General features: G+C 37.2%; 1 protein-coding gene across 1 annotated transcript in view; it reads right to left on the bottom strand.

Moving 5' to 3' along the window:
* The window catches only part of LOC119585166 (proteasome adapter and scaffold protein ECM29-like), a gene marked incomplete in the record, with an annotated part of 20,568 nt that overhangs the window by 1,331 nt on the left and 18,731 nt on the right, over positions 1–506 (bottom strand). The window contains 1 exon segment of the mRNA XM_037933801.1: positions 11–211. Within this exon segment, the coding sequence (XP_037789729.1) occupies positions 11–211 (201 nt within the window).

The raw sequence follows: 506 nt of genomic DNA, 5'->3' as shown, positions 1-506 counted from the left end.
GATTCATTACCTAAGCAGTAGTTAAAAATCCTGCACGAATGATGAAGAAGAGGGTCGAAGAGAGGAGATCCCAGCGAAGAAGGCAATTCACTAAGGAGGAAGTGAGTCCCCCAGAAGTGCTTCAGGGCTCCCACAATGCTTAGCTGTGTTTTACGAGGCACTCGCGAGACACTGTTGTTCAGCATCTCCACTACACGTTCGCTGTATTTTTCTGCAGAGAGAGAAAAAGGAAAAATATGCTAGTGTAAATGTACAAAAACAAAAGTTCTGCAAGAGTTAAGTATTACTTGTTGTTTAGACATTGAATTTTTCTATTACTTTAAGTTCAAAATATTAATGGATATGTTCTGCAATATGAAGGTAGACATTGTTGTTTAATTAAAAATGCTTTACTATTGGATGATTGTTTCCCTTTTTTGGGGGTACTTCACTGTGGAAACAAACTTTTTTCAAGGCAAGATCATCCCTCAATCTAACAATGATTTTATGATAATGTCATTCCATTC

Source organism: Penaeus monodon, chromosome 19, assembly GCF_015228065.2.
Source record: "Penaeus monodon isolate SGIC_2016 chromosome 19, NSTDA_Pmon_1, whole genome shotgun sequence".
In the NCBI taxonomy this organism is placed as follows: Eukaryota; Metazoa; Arthropoda; class Malacostraca; order Decapoda; family Penaeidae; genus Penaeus; species Penaeus monodon.
The sequence above is the reverse complement of the archived record's forward strand: the minus strand, read 5'-3'. Positions and strand labels throughout refer to the sequence as shown.